This window comes from Aquarana catesbeiana, linkage group LG02, assembly GCF_042186555.1.
Source record: "Aquarana catesbeiana isolate 2022-GZ linkage group LG02, ASM4218655v1, whole genome shotgun sequence".
Classification (NCBI taxonomy): Eukaryota; Metazoa; Chordata; class Amphibia; order Anura; family Ranidae; genus Aquarana; species Aquarana catesbeiana.
In genome coordinates, this window is record NC_133325.1 from 265595782 (window position 1) to 265615622 (window position 19841).

The 19841-nt window shown below is 43.7% G+C and overlaps 1 protein-coding gene across 3 annotated transcripts in view; it reads right to left on the bottom strand.

The window, feature by feature from the left end:
• Positions 1-19841, bottom strand: part of DZIP1 (DAZ interacting zinc finger protein 1) — a 104973-nt gene that overhangs the window by 55154 nt on the left and 29978 nt on the right. For all 3 annotated transcript variants that reach the window (XM_073614380.1, XM_073614378.1, XM_073614379.1), the window contains exons 4-8: positions 16296-16429; positions 13506-13673; positions 11609-11752; positions 8518-8724; positions 7559-7607 (exon numbers count right to left, since the gene is read on the bottom strand). In XM_073614380.1, the coding sequence (XP_073470481.1) occupies positions 7559-7607; positions 8518-8724; positions 11609-11752; positions 13506-13673; positions 16296-16429 (702 nt within the window). The remainder of the gene's footprint in view (positions 1-7558; positions 7608-8517; positions 8725-11608; positions 11753-13505; positions 13674-16295; positions 16430-19841) is intronic.

Sequence of the window (19841 nt, forward strand, 5' to 3'; positions counted from 1 at the left end):
TGAAATCATCATGCATATACACATACACACACATATAAAGAATTGCTTTTCATCATTATTTTTATCTTTATGTCGTTAAAAAAAAAAAAAAAAAAAAAATTTTTGCATATATTTATGCACCATACACACATATTTAGTCTTTTCTTGTAGACACTGATAGTGGTGTTGGATGCACATCTTTTTATCACATGCATATAGACCTAATTCCAATTCTCATCCTATACACCGTTTACATTATACCGCAGCCACCAGCTCACATAGTTTGCCCATACTTGCGCCTATCCGTATGATAATTTATACGTTTGAACGTCAAATTCCAGCACCCATCTCATTATTGTGGTTTTGAAAAATAACAAACATGTTTTTCAAAAACCTTGAATAGAATTTTTTATTATTTATATATGTTGACATTTGCCAATATGAATACATTTCATTTATATATTCATGTCTTCATTAGTGAATCCACTATAGGACGCACATCCAATCACATCTATGCCAAAAAGACCCCACACAGACTAACGATCAGCTGTTTCAAATCAGATAATCAATATGTAGTCATGTGGTAGATAAATTATGTGTATATAAGTGGTGATCACTTTCGTACAAACCAGCTATGAGTAAGCGCTCTATGGGAGCGTGAAACGCGTTAGCGGTTATGCTGCATTATCCCAACAAAGCCATGTACGGATTTTAATCATGCTAATCAGCAGTGTTCAAACTCTAAATCAAGAAATGGAAAATGAGGGGTTCTGTTGAAACCAAACCACGGTCAGGTAGACCAACTAAAATTTCAGCCACAACTGCCAGGAAAATTGTTCGGGATGCAAAGATAAGCCCACAAATAACTTCAGGCGAAGTACAGGACCCTCTGAAAACATGTGGTGTGGCTGTTTCAAGATGCACAATAAGGAGGCACTTGAAGAAAGATGGGCTGCATAATCGAGTCACCAGAAGAAAGCCATTACTATGCAAATACCACAATGTATCCTGCTTACAATACGCCAAACAGCACAGAGACAAGCCTCAAACCTTCTGGCACAAAGTCATTTGGAGTGATGAGACCAAAATTGAGCTTTTTGGCCACAATCATAAATGCTACATTTGGAGAGGAGTCAACAAGGCCTATGATGAAAGGTACAGCATTCCTACTGTGAAACACGGAGGTGGATCGCTGATGTTTTGGGGATGTGTGAGCTACAAAGGCACAGGAAATTTGGTTAAAATTGATGGCAAGATGAATGCAGTATGTAATCAAAAAATACTGTATTTGCATTCATGAGCCAGGAAGCTGCTCATGGAACATACATTACAACATGACAATGATCCAAAACACAAGCCCAAGTCAACCTGTCATTGGCTACAGCAGAAAAAAGTGAAGGTTCTGGAGTGGCCATCGCAGTCTCCCTACCTCAATATCATTGAGCCACTCTGGGGAGATCTCAAACGTGCAGCTGATGCAAGACAGCCCAAGAATTTACAGGAACTGGAGGCTTTTTGCCAAGAGGAATGGGCAGCGTTACGATCTGAGAAGATAAAGAGCCTCATCCACAAATACCACAAAAGACTTCAAGCTGTCATTGATGTTAAAGGGGGCAATACACATTATTAAGAACTGGGGTATGTAAACTTTTGATCAGGGCCATTTGGGTAGTTTCTGTTGTGATTATGATTTAAAAGGATTAAACATAGTTGATTGATAATAAATGGCTTCAGCCAAACACTAACCATGAGTGAAAGAAAAGTTTGTGTTATCATTCATATTCTCTGAAAAATGGCCAAGAAATCATAAATTCTGCCAGGGTATGTAAAATTATGAGCACAATATATATATATATATATACCTGCCTAAAAGATTATTTTACTGGCAAATTCGACTAAACCAAGCTAAGTAACTAAAAGCAGTGACTTGTGCTTTCCCCCCCTTCTTCTAATGAGATCAGGCGTTGCCGTTTCAAAGCCCATCTGCATTGCCACCTCCAGGTGCAAAACAATCAGTAAAGAGAATCTAGTTTACAGTTCTAGTAATATGTGGCACATTAAGTTTAAGGAACAGATGTATGCATCAACAATACAAATGTATATTTGTTACTTATGAGAATTGTGGATGAATAGGGATTACTCCTTCTTTAAAACATACTGCTGCATAGAGGCCCAAATGGAAAAAATGGCTGACTTGGGGTTACAGGAACAGAGTTCTGGTGGTCAGAATAGAGGAAACCAATAGAAGGACCAGCCCACTATAGTGATGTTTATTTTAGGAGTGCAGCATGGGACTGATGCTATCAAAAAAGGATAATGTCATAGCAGGGCCAGATTAACAGAGGGGCTGATGGAGCTGCAGCTCCAGGCCCCTGCCTTAAAATCGGCCTGCCCAGCCAGCAGTATAAGCCCGATTTTCTGCTGTCCATAAACTTCTATGGGACAGTAGAAGCTGTGTGTAGATGTAGGGGTGTCTGGCTGAATCTGTGCTGGCTCACTGTGGTTATTACAATGTCACAGTGCACTAGGGCTGAGATCTGACCCTTGATGGTGCTCCAGGCCTAATCCAGACTGGATTGGAGAAGACAGGATTTGTCCCAGAGTACTTCCTGGGATGGAGATCCCTAGCCTCGCACTACACCAGATAGGCCTCCCAGGTGGGTTTATAGTCTTTGCAAGAAGTGAACTTCCTGGCTTTCAAGAGCACTGGGATGAGTGAATCCACTAGGCTTATGTCCCTCTTTACCTGGGCTTTAACAGCCAAGCGAACGACTGAGAAGCAGGATGGTGAACTGAGCATCACCTTTGAAGGATTGAGAAACCCTGGTGCTGGCTACAATCCTGTCCAGTTTGTTGTTGAACCTGGATTCCAGGAGATCCACTTCTGGAGTCCCTAACATGTGACAGAGAGTTTAAAAACACTTCCTGCTGAACAGAACATTCTTGGGGGTCTAAATATTGATGACAGAGAAAGTCTGCGCTGTCAGTTTTCATGCCTGTAATGTGCAGTGGTCAGGTACGGGACGTGCAGTTCTGCCCAAGTCAGAATCAGCTCTGCTTCTCTTTGAACTGTGCCACTTCTATGGCATCATCCAACTGAATAATGGTAGGGAGACCATACTACTGTAGTCGAGAGATTGATTGTCTGAATATATTCTGGTAGGGTGACCCTGCAATACTGTAAGTAGGTCCAGTGAAGAAGGGAAAACCTGGTTGTCCTGAGATCCACGATAATGATCGGAAGCTGAGCTTTCTTCAACAACCAAGTGCTATATACCCTGAGGGTATTCAGTACACCAACCCAGCCAGAGAGGCTGGTATGTAGGTAATCAGGAGAAAGGATCTTCCCAGTTCCAGTACTGGATCAGAGATCTACCATTGCAGGGCAAATCTTGTTTATGCTGATCAGGTCCATGAGGTGATCCAAAAGATTGGGTCTGCTGGCTCCATGCTTCCAGAATGTTGAGCAAAAGCAAATGGTTAGGTAGCTTCTGGATAGAGGGGTCTGCATTGTCCATTGGCTGGCAGAGTCTGGACTGATTGTTCTTTTAGCAGGAAATGGTTTGGATAATCCACAAGTGAATGTCCTAAAAGCAAAGCAAAGCTAGGACGGGTGATAACATCTTGGGAAAAAACAGAGGTGCCGTAGACAGACCAAAAGCAGGTTGATAATGTTGTACACCCACAGTAAAACACATGTAGCACTGATGTGGTGAAAAAATAGGGATGTCCACTGAGGTCAGATGATCCCCTGGCTGAAGGGAAGCAAACCCTGATCCATGTTTTGCACACGATGGAACCTTTTAAAAAAGCTTTCAGATCCAGAATGAAGCAAATGCCTCCATTTGCCTTGGGTATGGTGAATAGATTTCAGTAGAAACCCTGGAAATTTTCCCCACTTTGGAATAGGAACTATGACCCCTTGAGAAAGGAGCTCTTGATAGCAAATTTAACAGTGTGAACAGTGGAATAGGAACTATGACCCCTTGAGAAAGGAGCTCTTGATAGCAAATTTAACAGTGTGAAATGGGGTGGAGGCAGAAAACAAAACTTGAGATTTTAGCCTCTGGACTGTCACAATTTATCCTGCAGTTTTCCTGCCTGTGTTTTCTTACCTCCTTGCTGCAGTGCTTCCGCTAGTCCTCAGATTCCTTTTACATGTGTTGTTTGGCTTCTGCGCTCACCTATGGGCGTCGCCTGCTATTCTGTGAGTTTATATTTCCTTTCCATTCCATCACTTTCCGGTGATGTATAATACATGTATTCTGTGTCTGACTTCCCCTGTACTGACCCCAGCTTCATGTACTGTCTGTGCTTGCCTCCTGCCTGCCCTGACCTTGGCTTGTTTCCTGGATTTTCTTCTCCTGACATTGTACTTTGCACACGCTAGTGGTCTCTATAAACCCTCATGTGAACGCACCTGGGGGCCTGTGACCTGTCTCCAGCTTGCTGCAAGTCCATCCCCACTATCAGGGGCCCGGGTGAAGAAGCAGGCTGGTGCATAGACTCTGCGCCCTGGGAAACCCTGAGTTGGTGATCTACAAGGGCTCACTATCACAGACTCTTAACATGGACAAAATGTTCTGGACCCAGGTGTCTGAAATGTCCTGGGACCAGATGGCCGTAAAGGCTGACAACTGATGAGTGGGTGTACCCCCTCATAGAAGGAAGAGCTTGTTCCTGGAACTAGTGGGTGTAGAGGTCCAAGTCTTATGGCATAACTGGGTTCCTGACTTGGACCCAAAGGCCTGGGAGCAGTGCTGTGTTTTGGTCTAGGCCAACAAGGCCCAGGCCTAGGGCGGCACTTTGCGGGGGGGGAGGGCAAAAGGCCACCCCCCCCACGAGAACGGCACCTGCGCCCTCTTCCCGCACAGCAGGGCCACCATCAGGGGAGTACAGCTTAGGAGTGGCGTCGCGGGTGCGGAGGAAAGCCAGGAAGCAATTTAACTAACAAGGCCCAGGCCTAGGGCGGCACTTTGCGGGGGGGGGGGGGGGGGCGGCAAAAGGCCGCCCCCCCCCACGAGAACGGCACCTGCGTCCTCTTCCCACACAGCAGGGCCACCATCAGGGGAGTATAGCTTAGGAGTGGCGTAGCGGGTGCGGAGGAAAAGCCAGAAAGCAATTTAACTAGGAGCCATCAAGCCGCCCCTGTAAAGCCCTGATTCTCTCTCTGAATGGCCCTCTGCTGTGGCCAATCATGGGGAGGGACACAGCGGCAGGAAGCTGGGCGGCGGCCTGCTGAAACCAATTAGAGCCGCTCTTTCTCTCTTCGGCTGACAGAAAGGGGAGGGGGGGCGAGCGGGGGAGTTCTCTGCTGCTGCCGTGTTCTCTGGGAAATGGAGCAGCAGCGCTGTGACAGGGAGAGGAGAGATGCGGGTTGTCTGTGTATCTCCCCCGCTCGCCCCCCTCCCCTTTCTGTCAGCCGAACGGAGAAGAGAGAGAGATCGGCTCTAATTGGTTTCACTGCGCCGCCGCCCAGCTTCCTGACCGCTGTCTCCCTCCTCATGATTGGCCACAGCAGAGGGCCAATCAGAAGACTCTGGGGGCATCATGGGAAAAGTATTCCCTACAGCCCCCAGCATGCATGCACTCTGCTGGGGGGGGTTACAGGAGGAGAAAAAGAATACTGTGCTGGGGGAAGCCAGAGAGGGAGCCACGCTGTACCCGCATCACCAGAGCCACGCTGTACCCGCATCACCAGAGCCACGCTGTACCCGCATCACCAGAGCCACGCTGTACCCGCACCACCAGAGCCACGCTGTACCCGCATCACCAGAGCCACGCTGTACCCGCATCACCAGAGCCACGCTGTACCCGCATCACCAGAGCCACGCTGTACCCGCATCACCAGAGCCACGCTGTACCAGCATCACCAGAGCCACGCTGTACCCACACCACCAAAGAGCCACGCTGAACCCGCACCACCAGAGCCACACTGTACCCACACCACCAGAGAGCCACGCTGTACCCGCACCACCAGAGAGCCACGCTGTACCCGCACCACCAGAGAGCCACGCTGTACCCGCACCACCAGAGAGCCACGCTGTACCCGCACCACCAGAGAGCCACGCTGTACCCGCACCACCAGAGAGCCACGCTGTACCCGCACCACCAGAGCCACGCTGTACCCGCACCACCAGAGAGCCACGCTGTACCCGCACCACCAGAGAGCCATGCTGTACCCGCACCACCAGAGAGCCACGCTGTACCCGCACCACCAGAGAGCCACGCTGTACCCGCACCACCAGAGCCACGCTGTACCCGCACCACCAGAGCCACGCTGTACCCGCATCACCAGAGCCACGCTGTACCCGCATCACCAGAGCCACGATGTACCCGCAACACCAGAGCCACGCTGTACCCGCATCACCAGAGCCGCGCTGTACCCGCACCACCAGAGCCACGCTGTACCAGCATCACCAGAGCCACGCTGTACCCACACCACCAGAGAGCCACGCTGTACCCGCACCACCAGAGCCACGCTGTACCCGCACCACCAGAGCCACGCTGTACCCGCACCACCAGAGCCACGCTGTACCCGCACCACCAGAGCCACGCTGTACATGCACCACCAGAGAGCCACGCTGTACCCACACCACCAGAGAGCCAAGCTGTACCCACACCACCAGAGAGAACCACACTGTACCCGCACCACCAGAGAGAGCCACGCTGTACCCGCACCACCAGAGAGAGCCACGCTGTACCCGCACCACCAGAGAGCCACGCTATACCCGCACCACTAGAGAGCCACACTGTACCCACACCACCAGAAAGAGAGCCACATTGTTCCCGCACCACCAGAGAGGGAGCCACACTGTACCTGCACCACCAGAGAGCCACGCTGTACTCACACTGCCAGAGAGAGAGCCACGCTGTACCCGCTCCACCATAGAGAGAGCCACGCTGTTCCTGCACCAACAGAGAGCCACACTGTACCTGTACGTGGCTGGGTTTTTCAGCATGACAATGATCCCAAACGCACAGCCCGGGCAACGAAGGAGTGGCTTCGTAAGAAGCATTTCAAGGTCCTGGAGTGGCCTAGCCAGTCTCCAGATCTCAACCCCATAGAAAACCTTTTGGAGGGAGTTGAAAGTCCGTGTTGCCCAGCGACAGCCCCAAAACATCATTGCTCTAGAGGAGATCTGAATGGAGGAATGGGCCAACATACCAGCAACAGTGTGTGACAACCTTGTGAAGACTTACAGAAAACGTTTGACCTCTGTCATTGCCAACAAAGGATATATAACAAAGTATTGAGATGAACATTTGATATTGACTAAATACTTATTTTCCACCATAATTTGCAAATAAATTCTTTCAAAAATCAGACAATGTGATTGTCTGGATTTGTTTCCACATTTTGTCTCTCATAGTTGAGGTATACCTATGATGACAATTACAGGCCTCTCTCATCTTTTTAAGTGGGAGAACTTGCACAATTTGTGGCTGACTAAATACTTTTTTGCCCCACTGTATTGGTTTAGCTGAAGTATCCTGTAACATGTTCATGAACCTGATGACATCAATACCTATCATATCACTTTCAACATTTACAAGCAGACTGACAAAGACATCTTACCGGGATTTTTTTTAACAGCCGGGGGTGGTTTGGCCAATATTTCTTTAATCTGAACGAAGATAAAGATGATAAGCAACAATTAGGTACCTCTGGCAAATAATTACTTGGGACTGAATATTCTCCTGAACTTCAGGAGGAAATTCAGTAATACAACTTATTTGTCCTCTATATACAGCTAGGATAAACAAACATCTTGATAAAGAGATAAAATAAAATCTGTCGATCTGATCTTGTACTTTTAGGGCCAGTTCACACCACATGCAGTGCAGAGCATTTTTTTCCTACATCAAAAAGGCACGGAAAGTAGGTTATATGGTTTTCAATGGCATAGTTCACACCAGTGCTTGCAGTTCCAGTGCGTTCCAGTTCCAGAAAAAAAAAAGTAGAACATGCTGCATTTTTCCTGCACTGAAATGCTGTAAAAAACGCACTGGAACACACATGTCCTTATTTAAGGTTAAGAAAAAAGAAGGGGGGAAAAAAAAAGCACTAGACTGCACCAAAAACCCATCAAAAACATACATGCAGAAAAGCATCTGCAACGCATCCGGACTGTGTTTCTATGGTGTATACTGGCCCTTAGCCTGGATTCAGTTTTTTGCTGCATTGTGCGGTGTTACCACATGCACCTTAATGTGCAATATTTCAAGTAAGTATAAGTATAGTTTCAGTAAGGCAATTTTAAGGGGATGTACACACCACAAAGTAGGTCAGAATACACATGCAGCATTTGCAGGACAATGCACAGATGGTACATGTCTATGTGTTAGAGGATTAGAAAAATATGCTAAAAGGGTATCATTTACTTGAAGATGATAAAAAGATATTTAAAAACATGCCCAATCCAAATGGTCTCCAACCAAAACATTTGAGTGTGGCTCTCATTTAAATAAAAAAAAAACAAGAATGCCCAACTTGCTCTCATCACAATTATGTTTTTGATGAAGCTGAAGTATGACCTGGTTCTTCTCATTCTTTTCCCTGTCACGCTCTTGTTGAAGCTGATGTATAATCTGGTTCTTTTCCCGATCAAAGTCTTGCTGAAGCGACTGTATAACTCGGTTCTTTTCCAGATCATGTTCCTGCCGAAGTAGCTGAATGGTCTGGTTCTTATCTTGGTCATATTTTTGTTTAAGTTCCTGGGTGTAATTTTTCCACTTTTCTTCCTTTAAAGAAATGAATGGGTTGAAATATTTATACCATTCTTCAGCCTATTTTACAGCACTGAACTAATTTGACAAAATTTAGTGCATTGAACCCCCCTGCAGGCACTACAAACTCAATGTAGGCCAACAATGTATACTACATCACTCTATGTTGTGAAACGCGTTGACGTCATTACAGTCACGTGATGCCACTCAAACGATCCCCCGATCCAACAGGCATTAGGAATGGCAGCGAGATGATTGGCGATCCGAACCCCGTGTGGAATAGAACTGAACTACCACAAATCACCCTGTGAACCATCTGGCTCCCACGACTAGCAGGTTGCTAAATCCTCTCACCTGGTCACGGATAGCCTGGGATACACAGCACAAATTCTACGATCACAGCGGTGAACCTGGAAGATCTGCAATCTACAGGATGTGGTAGTGTAGGGTCGCCTTCTGCTTTAAGCACTCCATAGGAATTGCTGTGCATAATTGCAATTGCCCAAAGGGCTGTATGATAATCTGATACACGGTCTGCCTGTCATCTGGGTCTCAATTCACTTTGGCCAGTATTTTCAGATACCTGATGAACTTTACTTCTATTGCATGACTGGCTCAGATCTGACTACACGCTATACACTAGTGGATCTGGGAACCTGAGTAACATCATACACCTGCAGGCATCCATCTTCCGGCTATGGGACTATTGCCTCTTAAAACAGCAGCCAATGGACACCTATCAGCAGCCTTTTTATTCTCAATGTGGTGACTGTTCATTTTATGCTAGGAGCTCTACATTCTAGACTAAATAGCTGATACGAGCAACTTGCATCCACCCCTCATCTGATCCTAGTGATCACAGCATGGATTTATGTGCGGATGCTCAAAACAATAGCATATAGTCTGTGATTTCTATTTCACAAACCCCAGCAACAGTCGCCCTTCCCTTTGAGCCTAGCACAGCTTTCCTAACTGTACTTTCCTATCCATGGGGGCCATACACACACAGATTGTCTATACTGTATCCTACTGGAATACATTTTTTAATTAGGCATGCAGGGAATCTCTGTGTGTATGGTGTTTTTGGCGTCCAGACTTTGTGTTGATTTTTGTTATTTGTATGTGATTTTCTGTGCGTCTGTCTGTCCATTGTCTGTCTCTCACACTTCTCTATACCAGTGTGGGATCCTATTAACCGGTACTGGTGAAGACGCTACCAATGTTTCTGTATATTGAGTATGTTTTTATTCCTCAAGCTTGAACTTAATAAATTGTTTTGTACTTTTTATCAGTCTTTATTATTGCCCTTTGCTGCCTTACTAGCCGCTTTCCCCCCTGGGTAATCTTACCTGGGCTTTCTTTTTGTATGCCAACAATGTATACTTTCTAAACTCTTTAGGCGCCTTTTCTGTTAAATATACTGTATTTCAAGGGTCAGTCTATTCAATACATTACATTTACTTTCCTATAGATGTGGTAAAGTGTCTCTCAGTTCTCTACTTTCTGATCCCTGCACTCTACATTACATACTACTGACCACCCCTGCACTCTGCATTACTTACTACTGACCCATAAGCCCAGCCCAGCCAGCTGGGCCAGAACTCAAACCAAACAGCTAGCCAGCCAGCTGAAACAAATAAAGGAAGAAAAATTACTGGACTCCAGCATCAACCGTGGGGTGAAAAAATTGGGAACAAAAGTGAATACCAAGTTTCTCAGTGAAGCTGAAAAAATAGGATAGGTTTGTATTTTTACAGTCACATTTGTACTACTATATTTTTCATCTATAAGTTTTCTTCAGACCATCCCCACATTTTTATTGTGGCTTTGCTAGGTTGTCTAATCTATGGTGGTCACACAAGCATCGATAAGTGATACATTTCCTTTCCGAATTATCCATCCAATAGGAATAATCTATCTCTAATCGAGAAGCTATGCAATCGATATGCCACATCTGTGGAAAAGGGTTTTGAAAATTAGCTATCACACCTCTGTTTCCACCAATTAATCTCAAAATCTGAGATGCCAATTGATGCAAACAAATCAATATTATTCCACCCAGGCCAATCAACTCAGTGTGATCGAAATTTAGTCTAGGGATTTTTTTAACTGCTTGAGGATTCAATTGTTTTGATCAAATCACACATTGATCGGATTATAAAACCTCTTGTCTGAAAGCCCTCCAGGTCCCAGCAGATACTCTATTGGTATATAATATACTGTATGCCAAAACTCAAATGCATAAATGCGTATTTTTAGATTGAGCCTTCATAAGTAGTATTGTGTGGAGGCTGGATCATGTGATATGTACAAGATTACTTTGTATGTGCTTAATAGTATCTTTATGAATGTCTCCATCCCCCCCGTGAGTGCACACGTAGGTAAATGCACGCTTTGGTCCCGTATGCAACTAAACAGCGATCGCCGCACATATGTGAGGTATCACCGCAAACATCAGATCAGGGGCAGTAATTATAGCACCAGACCTCCTCTGTAAATGTAAACTGGTAACCTGTAAAGCTTCACCTATGCATTGTAAAATTTATGTTGTTTTTTCACCATTGCACGGGCGGGCGCAATTTTAAAGCATGACATGTATGGTATCTATTTACATGGTGTCACATCATCTTTTATATTTTACCAAAAAATCGGTTTCTGTATAGTGTTTTTTTGCACTAAAAATTCAAAAGATCGTGTTTTTTCCCATAAAAAACGGCTGCGCAATACCATGCTACATAAAAAAATTGCAAATCCCACAATTTTAATCTCTATGGCCTCTGCTTCAAAAAATATATAATGTTTGGGGGTTCTAATTTTCTGGCAAAAAAATACTGATTTTTACATGTAAACAAAAAAGTGTCAAAAAAAGACCTGGAGGTCAAGTGGTTAATAACCATACCTGCTTTTTTAAGCGTTCCATAATATTTTCAGTCTCACAGTGATATTTTGACTTTCCTTGACCTGGGTCATTTTGAAGGCCTTCCTCCAGAGTACCTAATCCAGACATCCTTTGCTGGCTCTGTCTCTTCATTTCAGTCAGCTCCTGCAAATAACAAAACACCATAAAAAAAACACAAAAATATGGTACAGTGCTATGCCTCCTACAAAACTAAATATATACTGTATATATGATGTTTAAACAAACCCTATGCAAGTAATCATATAAGCTTATAGCACAGATATTGAGAACATTACACATAGCATAAATAGATTAAAATATGTTTTAAAGTGCAAACTTCATTTATAAATTTCTATAATTCAAGTTTATACAAGGTGCTTCATATGCTTCTCACAACTGTACAAATAAAGTCTCTCTTCATAGTGCAAAAAAGACTTTCTTCAATGTATGGAATTCATAATAGCAACCAAAGTGCAACAGTGTTCCAGAATAGTGCTGCACTAATATATATATATATATATATATATATATATATATATATATATATATATATATATATATATATATATATATACACACACACACACACACACACACACACACACACACACACACACACACAAACACACAGAGATAGAGATAGAGAGATATATATACATACACACACACACACACAAACACACAGAGATAGAGATAGAGAGATATATATACATACACACACACACACAGTATTTCACAAAAGTGAGTACACCCCTCAAATTTTTGTAAATATTTTATTATATAGACCCTGAAACTGAGCTGCAGCATGGTGGCCAAGAACAAACAGCGGTTTAAAAGGACAGGTTCCACTCAGAACAGGCCTTGCCATGGTCGACCAAAGAAGTTGAGTGCACATACTCAACGTCATATCCAAAGGTTGCCTTTGAGAAATAGACGTATGAGTAGGGCTGGGGAAAGAATCGATTTAAATCTTGAATCGAGTTGAGAGGTCAAATCGATTCAAAATTAAAGCAAATCGATTTTTTTAGATTTTTTTTTCCCACCGGGCCGGTCCTGAGGAGCTGTGTGCAGGAGTTTTTAGGCGAGGCCGCGGCTTCAGCCTAGTCCGTGAGGCCAGACGCCGCGGACTAGGCCGAAGCCGTGGCCTCGCCTAAAAACTCCTGCCCGCAGCTCCTCAGAACCAGCGCGGTGTCAAGCCTCCGATGCCAGGGTGCTTAACATGTAATAGATTCACAGCTAAAGCACCCTCTGCCCTTGCATCTAAGAAATGTACTGAGCCTCTCTTTTTTTTTTTTTAAACAGTGTGAAAATAAATAAAATCATGTAAAATAAATAATAAAAATGTTTTATTTTTTTTAAAACCCCCCCGTCCCGACGAGCTCGCGCGCAGAAGCAAACGCATATGTGAGTAGCGCTCGCATATGAAAACGGTGGTCAAACCACACATGTGAGGTATTGCCGCAATCGTTAGAGTGAGAGCAATAATTCTAGCTTTAGACCTCCTCTAATGCAAAACATGCAACCTGTAGAATTTTTTAAACGTCGCCTATGGAGATTTTTAAGGGTAAAAGTTTGACGCCATTCCACGAGCGGGCGCAATTTTGAAGCGTGAAATGTTGGGTATCAATTTACTCGGCGTAACATTATCTTTCACAATATAAAAAAAAATTGGACTAACTTTACTGTAAGACCGCTGCGCAAATATGGTGTGAAAAAAGTATTGCAATGACTGCCATTTTATTCTCTAGGGTGTTAGAAAAAAAACAATATATAATGTTTGGGGGTTCTAAGTAATTTTCTAGCAAAAAAAAACTGTTTTAAACATGTAAACACCAAATTCCAAAAAAAGGCTGGTCCTTAAGTGGTTAAATAATATCATATTACAGTTGTTACTTACATTATCCAAAGAGGAGTTCTTATCAGTCAGTTCTTTAAGCTCTTTCATAAACATTTCCTTCATTTTTTTAATTTCTTCTTCAAAAGTTTCTTTTTCTTCTGCTTTCCACTTGTCAAACTTTTTCAAAACTTCTAGCTCCATTGTTTTCTTATGTTCACTCTCCTGTACCTGTATAAAATATAGTGATATGAAAGATATTGATTGAAAGATTTGATTGCTTCAGGTAGGGAATGAATATGGGGTACATAGTAAAGTAAACTAAGGGGTGGAGTCACCTGATGACATCACCGGATGACCCAGCCCACTTATGGCTTCATTGACACAGCATGCCCCATTCGATGATGTCATAAGGGGGCTGGGTGACACCCCAGTGACATCATTAGGTGCCCACCTCCCCCATAGTTTGTTTAGCGGCAGGAGCCAAGTGTCAGTGCGGGCCATTTTTTTTTTTTTTCGTTTTGTTCGGATCAGTGGCCAGCATTCACCGTGATTGATGCTGGATCTACTTCGGTTTTTTGAGATTTTGAATAAAGGACTTGCCAAAAACTGTCTGTGTTTTTATTTACTTTGCACATTTTTTGGTGAATGAGAAGGGATACTATGTATCCCATACTAATTCACATACGGGGTGCCGGGATCTGGGGTCCCCCTTGTTAAAGGAGGCTTTCAGATTACGATAATTCACCCTCCTCTCCCCCACAACCACTGGGCCAGGGTTGTGGCGAAGAGGCTCTGTCCTCATCAACATGGGGTTAAGGTGCTTGAGGGAAGGGTATGTGGACTGCTATGGGTCGGGGGGACAGGGGACGGGGGTGCTCACTCGCCTCCCCCCCTTTCCTGCAGGGCTGCATGATAAAGGTCTGGTATGGATTTTGACGGGAATTCTACGCAATTTTTTTCCCCCTAATTTTGGAGTGAGGTTCCCTTTTAAAATCCATACAAGACTAGAAGGGCCTGGTATGGATTGGCGGGAGAACCCAATACTGTTTTTTAAAAAATATTTTTTAATGGCGGACATTTTGTTTACATTCTGCTGTCAGCAGATGGTTGTTAAAGTGTTACTAAACCCAGGACCCTGCATTCACTATAACTGGTTTCCCACAGCACACAGAACATGGAAATGCAATTATTTTAGTAAATATAAACTGCTAAATACCTTTTCTCATCAGCAGTTAGAGCAGTCTTGTGACTTCTATCAGTGTCCAGTCAAGCACTGGTTAAAGCTTGTAGGAGTTTTCGGACTCTCTTATGAGACTGCAGTACCACTAACGCTCTCTCTGGACAGTGCTAAACACATTCACTCTCCCAAGAAAAAAACCTCTCTAGCAATACACACCAAACTGAGAATGTGCAGCCTGACTCCATAGGCTCTGTGTTATCGGGAAATTATCAGGGGACAGTGGAAGGAGGGGAGGATCAGAGAAGCCAGGATCAAACAGCCTTTTTACAAAATGCAAAGGATTAACCCCTTAGGTTCCACAGTGAGTATAACAAGCATGCTTTACTGCATATACAGACTGATTTTACTGTTGTGGGTTCAGTAACACTTTAAAGGACGGGGCGGCAGCCCACTCCTTAACAACCACAACAGCGTATACCAGCTCTTTAACAGCCAGCGCTGAATACATTCCTTGAATAACGCATGGCTAGACCACGCCCTATTCAACGAATGTATTTATTTATTTATATAGTTTAGTGAATTGACTACAGAGTCAGTTTATGCAGTATTTACCGTGCATTTTGTACTAGAGTGGTAAATACCGCATAAAGTGACAGTGAATTGACATTTTGAATATTGCATGAGACAGTTGGAAAAAATGTGTCACGTGATCTAATTACCTCATGCGATATTCTTTAGTGAGCTGAGTTACCTCTGTTAGTCCTACAGACAAGCTACTAATTCTATATATCTCTCACATTTTCTCTCTCTCTCTCTCTCTCTCTCTCTCTCTCTCTCTCTCTCTCTCTCTCTCTCTCTACGTGTCCTTGTCCATGTTTACATTCTAATTCAAAGCAACCAATCTAAATTCATCTTGTACAGGTCTGACTTCAGTAAACCAAATTCGAATTAGCTCTGACTAATGTGAACTTAATGTGAATCTGACCTGGCTTATCACTTCAGACACTACAAGTATCTGTGTTAGTCAAACAGATCCATATACAAGGGAATACAAGAAATAAAGTGAAAGTAGAAGGTTCTGGCAGCTGAATGACAATGGGCGGTTATTTACTGCTCTGTTCCTGCTAGGGAGAATTACTCTCTCTATTTGTCCTAGAGACCATTACTACTGGGACGGAAAGTTTTTGAAAATTCAAATGTTTACAGCTGTCAACAGAACAGGATATGAGGGGAAATCTTCCATTCAAGACAGCTATTCCAATGGCAAACAATATCTCCTCACTTTGTAGAAATGTCCTCTCACTTCCGGTTGGGTCTCTGGGACAGGGAAAGAAATTAAATATCTTCAACGGGAAACAGGCAGCACAAAAATAATCTGGCAGGGTTATACTAATCCCGACTCCTGCCAAAACTAAAAATAGCTTTGGTACAGATACATTTTAATCTTGGCAGCTTAATGTCTCTTGACCTTCTGAAGGTATACTGACAGCCAAGTCCATGGGTTCTGTTTTACTATGGTTGTCCTACAAATCCACAAAAAGAGCAACAAATTGTTCTTCACCTAGCTAATAATTGAATTCATAAAACACTATAGAAAAGTATACAATTTCCAAAAGAAAACAAAACAAAGTATCTTATACAGAATTGACTATATCTGTCCACAATCTTACCTGAGAGAGTTTCTCCAGATGAGTTGCTTTTTCAGTCTCTAACTGCTTTTTGGTAGAATGAAGTTCTTCTTTAAGACATTTTATTTCATAGTACAAGTTATCATATTGCTGTGGACTCTGCCTTTGTTTTCCACCTTAAAGAAGGAAAAAAGACAAAGACAGAAAGATTGTCAGGAGTACCGATAGGCTTGAAAAACCAATTAGGACAGCTAAGTTCAATGCTTATTTATTTCCTTTCATAGTTCTAAATGATTCAGGTGTAGTTTATAGGAAGCACAAAGCCATTCACCTTAGTAAATATCCAGGAAGCACCAAGCCATTCACCTAAGTAATGATCCATTCTGAAGCTTACAATCTAATGTCCCTTCCAAAATCATATGCGCACACAGACAAGGTCCACTTTTCAAGAAGTGATCAACAACCTATGAGCGTGTCTTCTGAGAGGCGATTAAAGACATATTAGTGCACTTGCAATGGAAACAATTGAGTACTGTCTGTAATACTTTTTTATTTGCACTAACATCCTGAAAAATTGGATGTTAGTGCAAATAAAAAAAAAAAAAGTATCATGGACAGTACTCAACTGTTTATTTTTTGTGAGAAAGCCAAAGTACACTGTGAGAACATTCAAACTATATGCAGATAGAGCCTCAGGTTGAAATTAAACACATGGTTCCCATGCTGCTGGACTGCTAGACACTTCTAACAACTATGGAGAAAGCATAAAGATCCCAGCATATGAAAACATTTTAACTAATAAGACACATAACCAAAGTTGTAAATCTGCCACGTTTACACAGAAGTATTTATATTAGTCTATGTAACAGAGATTCTACAATTAAGCGCTTTAAAGTGTGAAACCCAATCAAAAAGACATCATACTATCCTGATGCACACTGATGGCAGTTAACTAAAACTTTTAAGCAGCATATACCCATATGTACCCTTATTTGTCCATCCATCATCTAGTCTTGTAACAGGTACCAGCAATGATGAGCTGAAGTGACAACTGAGTCACCTGCTGTAGGTATGTGGAAAGACCTGCAGCTGCAATCATTTTTGTGAATGAACAATATGACTGATAATATACCATATTTAAGAGAATATGCTCCATAAGAAACAGTATATAACCAAAATCTAAGATAAAGGTTTTCTTTAGAAAACTCTGTGTCGAGGATAGGCTTTCCACTTCGCTTCATCCAATGGCTATGGGTGCTATACTCTCATCCCACAGCTTCCATCCAGTTAAGATGTCCAGCTCCCCCCACCCCTTTCCCCTGCAACTTGAGATATGGCAGGCCTGCCCTCTCTCTCCAACCCTGTTTGCCCTGGCCAAAGAGCCCACTGCAGAGGCCCTTAAAGCCTCTCCAGACATTAGAGGACTTAGAGTGGGCTGGTTGGAGGAAAGGGTTTTTCTTTGCCAACAACCTTTTGTTGTTTCTGAACGAGGCTGACACCTCACTACAGGCAAAACTACAGGTCCTAAAAAGTTTTGCCAGGGTAACTGGGTTGATGAGTTCACATATCTGGGCATAATTGTCTCTAGGAATGTCTCTAATTAGATATCTTTGAATTAAATGCCAGTTTTGCATGACCTTAAGCTCAAGCTGAAGGCATGGCACAACCTGCCGTTATCTCTCCTGGGCCGTATAAATCTACTCAAAATTAAATTTTTACCTATATTCATCTACTTATTCCACAACTCCCCTCAGTGGATTCCCAAATCCTTTTTTGCCCAACCAAAATGCTTTCCTCCTTGTGGGAACAACAATCTCAATGCTATGAATTCACTATGCTAACCAGACCCCCGCTTCAAGGGGGTTTAGATATGCCGGATCACTACAAATATTTTTTGGCTACACAGCTAGTCACGGATCGCTGGTGGCTATACCCTGACATCAAAAATTGTGCTACTATACTGGAGGCAGCTATCCTTCATTCACTGGAAGCCCTTCAACTGATTCTGTTTCGGGGGAAAAAGGCCCCATATCCTCTAAATAACATCCTCCATGCATACCGCTTCAGCTAGAATCTGTGCCCCAAACCTCCCTGTCTGTGCCCCAAACACACCCCTAAGGAATAATCCATCACTGACACATTTCTATTCAGTTCCCGATCCCCCCAGTGTGCCTGAGTTTGGGCGCAACACAGAATACAATCCATTACGGATATCATGGAGGGAGGTGTACGTGCTTCTTTCCCACTACTACTTCAGATACCTGCAGGTTGCACGTGCCTTTAAAGGGGCTGTAAACCCTTTATTTTTAAATAAAAATAACAAACATGTCTATACTTACCTGCTCTGTGCAATTGTTTTGCACAGAGCAGCCCAGATCCTCCTCTTAAGGGATGCCCCGCCAGTGCTCCAGGCTTCTCTTCTGCATCGGTGCCCCCACAAAAAGCCGCTTTCCCTGGGGGCACCTGTGCAGACTCGCACCTGAGTCCCGCTCCTGCGTCCATTGGCACAGACAGCGGGACTCAGCCCCGCCCCCGTGTCACTGGATTTGGTTGACAGCAGCGTGAGCCAATGGCTCCTGCTGCTAACAATCTGTCAAATGAGGAGTGGGAGAGCGGCTGGAACCGCTACGTTCGTGCACATTGCTGTATCAGATCGGGCTCAGGTAAGAAAATGGGGGGTCCAGGGGCCAGTTGCAGCACAGAGGGGTTTTCACCTTAATGCATAGAACGCATTAAGGTGAAAAACCTTGAGGCTTTACAACCACATTAAGTTTCTATTTCTTCAAGGCTGTCTTATGCTCCTGCAATCTGCTCTGGAATCTCTACTTCGGGAAGATCGCCTCTCAAAGCCAGCTTCAGCATTGTATCAGCTCCTCCTATCTTTTTTCCCCTCCCCTGAGCTCTCTAACCTCAGACAAAAATTGCAGACGGAGGAAGAAGTTCAGGATTTGGGAGGGGAGGAGTGGGACGATGTATGGAGCATTCCCTTTACACACTTGTGTGCTAGAGATCACTTGATTAGATTTAAATTTCTGCGCAGAATATATTACACCCCAGCACGGTTAAAATCTAAAATTTACCCGGGAACGGGAGTGTTGGCGTTGCTCGCATTCTCCGGCCAATTTTAATCACGTTTTCTGGCATTGCCAGATAGTTAAGGAGTTCTGGTCTGCTGTTGGGCTCTGCATAACAGAGATTCCATCTGTGTCTGTGCCCTGGATAGTGACAGCGTGCCTGCTTGGCTTGGTGGAGGGCTTGGCACCTAATAGGGCCCAACGTACTTTGCTTAGCTTGCTGTTGTTTTAAGCGCGCAAGGCACTGATCCTCTATTGGAAGAAACCTATGACACCCTCACTGTCATACTGGAAAGGGCTAGTGAATAAAGTGATTCCCTTCTATGAAGCAACGTACCTGAGCAGAGGATGTCCAAAAGGAATTTGACAAAGTTTAGAAGATTTGGTTGGACTTTCTTTAGCTTAAACAACACCTGGTTGAAGCTACTGCAGAGAAGGTTGTCTGAGGGGTGCTGCATACGGGGGGGTATGGCTAATTCTGTGACACCATTGGGTTTTCTAGAGACTGACTGCT